Consider the following 2517-nt stretch of genomic DNA (forward strand, 5'->3'; position numbering starts at 1 on the left):
TGTTACCCCCTCAGACCCACTCAGGGGTGGTTGCCAGGATTTGCACCAACCGTTTCGTTGACCAGAAGTGACAACAATAATACCCTGAAAATTTCAAACCTCTAGCTCACGTCCTTCTTGGGAAACGGACAGACAGACAGACAGACGAACACAGAGGCGATGGCATAAGCCCGCTTATATAGCTTTTAAGCAAAAGAGCGGGCTAAAAAGGGGGGGGGGGGTAACCTCTAGTATATACCCAAGAAAGTATGCCATCTGCACCATTAACGGGGAGGAGCGCCTCATCGAGCCGCCAGGTGGAGGTGAGCAGTTTAAGTACTAACTCAGGAACTCATAAATGTATGTCGCCCTCCCGGAGGCGCACTTGGCCGTGTGTCACGGTGGAAAAAACCTCATGCTACCAATACTGGGAGACAAATACGCAAATGCGTCTCAGCAAGCAGTGCTCCTATTCTTATCGCTGTGCGGAATATGCCTTGCAAAGAAGAAGCCCAAGAGAAGAGGGATTGTTGTGAAGCCCATGGTATTTCAGGAGATGAACCAGCGATGCCAAGTGGACCTGATCGACATGCAAAGCCATCCGGATAGACCCTATAAATTTATTTTTGTATACGAAGATCATTTGACCAAGTTTGCTGTCGCCCGCTAGCGAGGAAGACAGCCGAAGAAGTGGCAGAACAACTGCTGGACGTCTTCTGCCTATTGGGCGCACCATCTGTATTGCAATCAGATAACGGCAGAGAGTTCTGAAACCACCTTATAGAGGAGATTACGGTATGATTCACTTTCCTACTCGACCTAGCTGCATAACTTGATTTTTTTTCTAAACTATTTATTATATTCTATTCTAATTATTCTAGGTGAAGTGGGAGGAAGTGAAGATTGTGCACGGGAAGCCGAGGCACAGCCAGACGCAGGGCTCGGTGGAACGTGCCAATCAGGATGTGCAGGACATGTTAACTGCATGGATGATGCAACATCTGGCGAAGAAATGGTCGGGGGGACTGCGTTTCGTGCAATGCATGAAAAACCGGGCCATTCACCAGAGCACCAAAATCTCCCCATAAGAGGCCGCATGTTTGGCACACCCATAAAGGTGGGCGTTCGGTCGGCCTTCCCACAAGCCTGCTTGGAGGAGATGAGGATAAGCGAAGGATCACCACAGATCGTCTTTTTGTTAACATGAAATGTTATTTATTAGGTGCTAACATTTTTGTGAACAGATAAACGCTACAAAAGTTAAAAAGAGACCAGGAATGACATGCGATGTCGACGACACCTCAACGGTGGGCACCACGCCAGTCTCTGCCATTTCAATCCAGAACCAGGCGGAGTCCTTTAGACTTCGGTCCAGAGTCCCATTCTCGTAGTCAATGTGAATTAATCCGAATGGCCTCCTGTGAAGAGATCAAAAGGTTTGCTTTCAAAATCACCGTTCATTAACATTTAAATTTCTAGGCTAGAAATGTCTTAAAAGTGTATAAGAAATTGTGGCACATTAAAGACTATTCCAGAGCTTGACCCGAAATAAAATAAAATGACGAAGAGTGCATTGCGCAGACGCCAGACATGTTCTCCCTCTCTTCGCAACAGGCCCTTCGTTCTTCCATTGTGCTTCTTTACTCCTATCTCTGAAGTACCCACTGTCCGCAGATGCACCCTGCTTTGAGCTGCAATTATATCTCTTTTTTTTTTTTTAATGTTTGCGTTTTGAAGTTAAGCCTCGCCGTGGTTCGAAAGCGCTGCACTGTCCTTTACGGATAGTCCCAGGCTTCCCTTTAACTCACCTGTACTCAGACGTGAATTCCCATGCGTCAATTAGGCTCCACGCACAGTACGCCAAAACTTCAATTTTGAACTCTGTCATGGTAATGACGAGTTCCCGCAGGAAGGCCTGTAGAAGTAATAAATTAGTAATGCTGAGGAAACACGACAGCAATGTGCACCGTCCCTTGATTGCGTGGGTGTGGGTAACCCAAAAGGGATCACTAAGCCTTCTTAAAGATAGGTAGATATACGCCGGACCACGTCTCGCGTAACACGCTTCGCGTTATCTCACGCAACATTGCTAGGCTGCGACGCGCCTGGCGTACATCTAGCTACGCCAGCGGCGTTGACACCTGAGTCGGGCAAAACGTACAGCCGTGTATGCCTTCGGCCCCAAAACTCTCAAATTGTGTTTTTCGGGGTTTTATTTTCACGTATGTACCCCACCGAAGACCATCAAATATCTGAGAAAAAACATTTAAATGTTTTGGGGACATTTCCGTGTGGAAACCGCCTTCTTGCGTTTAACCGGTTAGAGATAAAGCCAAACGGACAACATTTTGGTCCTTTGAGATCCACTTTGACGAGTTACTTCTTAGCAAGATGCAGAAATATTTTTGCCGAATCTATTTGTGTTACATTGGGGGACAAAACAAAATGGCCGGCCACTGGTTTTAATAGGGTATCCCTCTAGAGCGCGAAGCGGAAGTAAGAAGAACAAAAGCGGATACAGAGAGCGGTGGTGGGGGC

The 2517-nt window shown here is 46.9% G+C and overlaps 1 protein-coding gene across 1 annotated transcript in view; it reads right to left on the reverse strand.

The window, feature by feature from the left end:
- Nucleotides 1–1168: 1168 nt before the first annotated feature.
- The window catches only part of LOC113215375 (myrosinase 1-like), a 28552-nt gene continuing 27203 nt past the window's right edge, over nucleotides 1169–2517 (reverse strand). Inside the window, exons 11-12 of the mRNA XM_026434991.2 lie at nucleotides 1788–1894; nucleotides 1169–1397 (exon numbers count right to left, since the gene is read on the reverse strand). Coding sequence (XP_026290776.1) covers nucleotides 1205–1397; nucleotides 1788–1894 — 300 coding nt within the window. The 3' untranslated portion in view covers nucleotides 1169–1204. The remainder of the gene's footprint in view (nucleotides 1398–1787; nucleotides 1895–2517) is intronic.

Source organism: Frankliniella occidentalis, unplaced genomic scaffold, assembly GCF_000697945.3.
Source record: "Frankliniella occidentalis isolate FOCC.00 unplaced genomic scaffold, Focc_3.1 Scaffold181, whole genome shotgun sequence".
Classification (NCBI taxonomy): domain Eukaryota; kingdom Metazoa; phylum Arthropoda; class Insecta; order Thysanoptera; family Thripidae; genus Frankliniella; species Frankliniella occidentalis.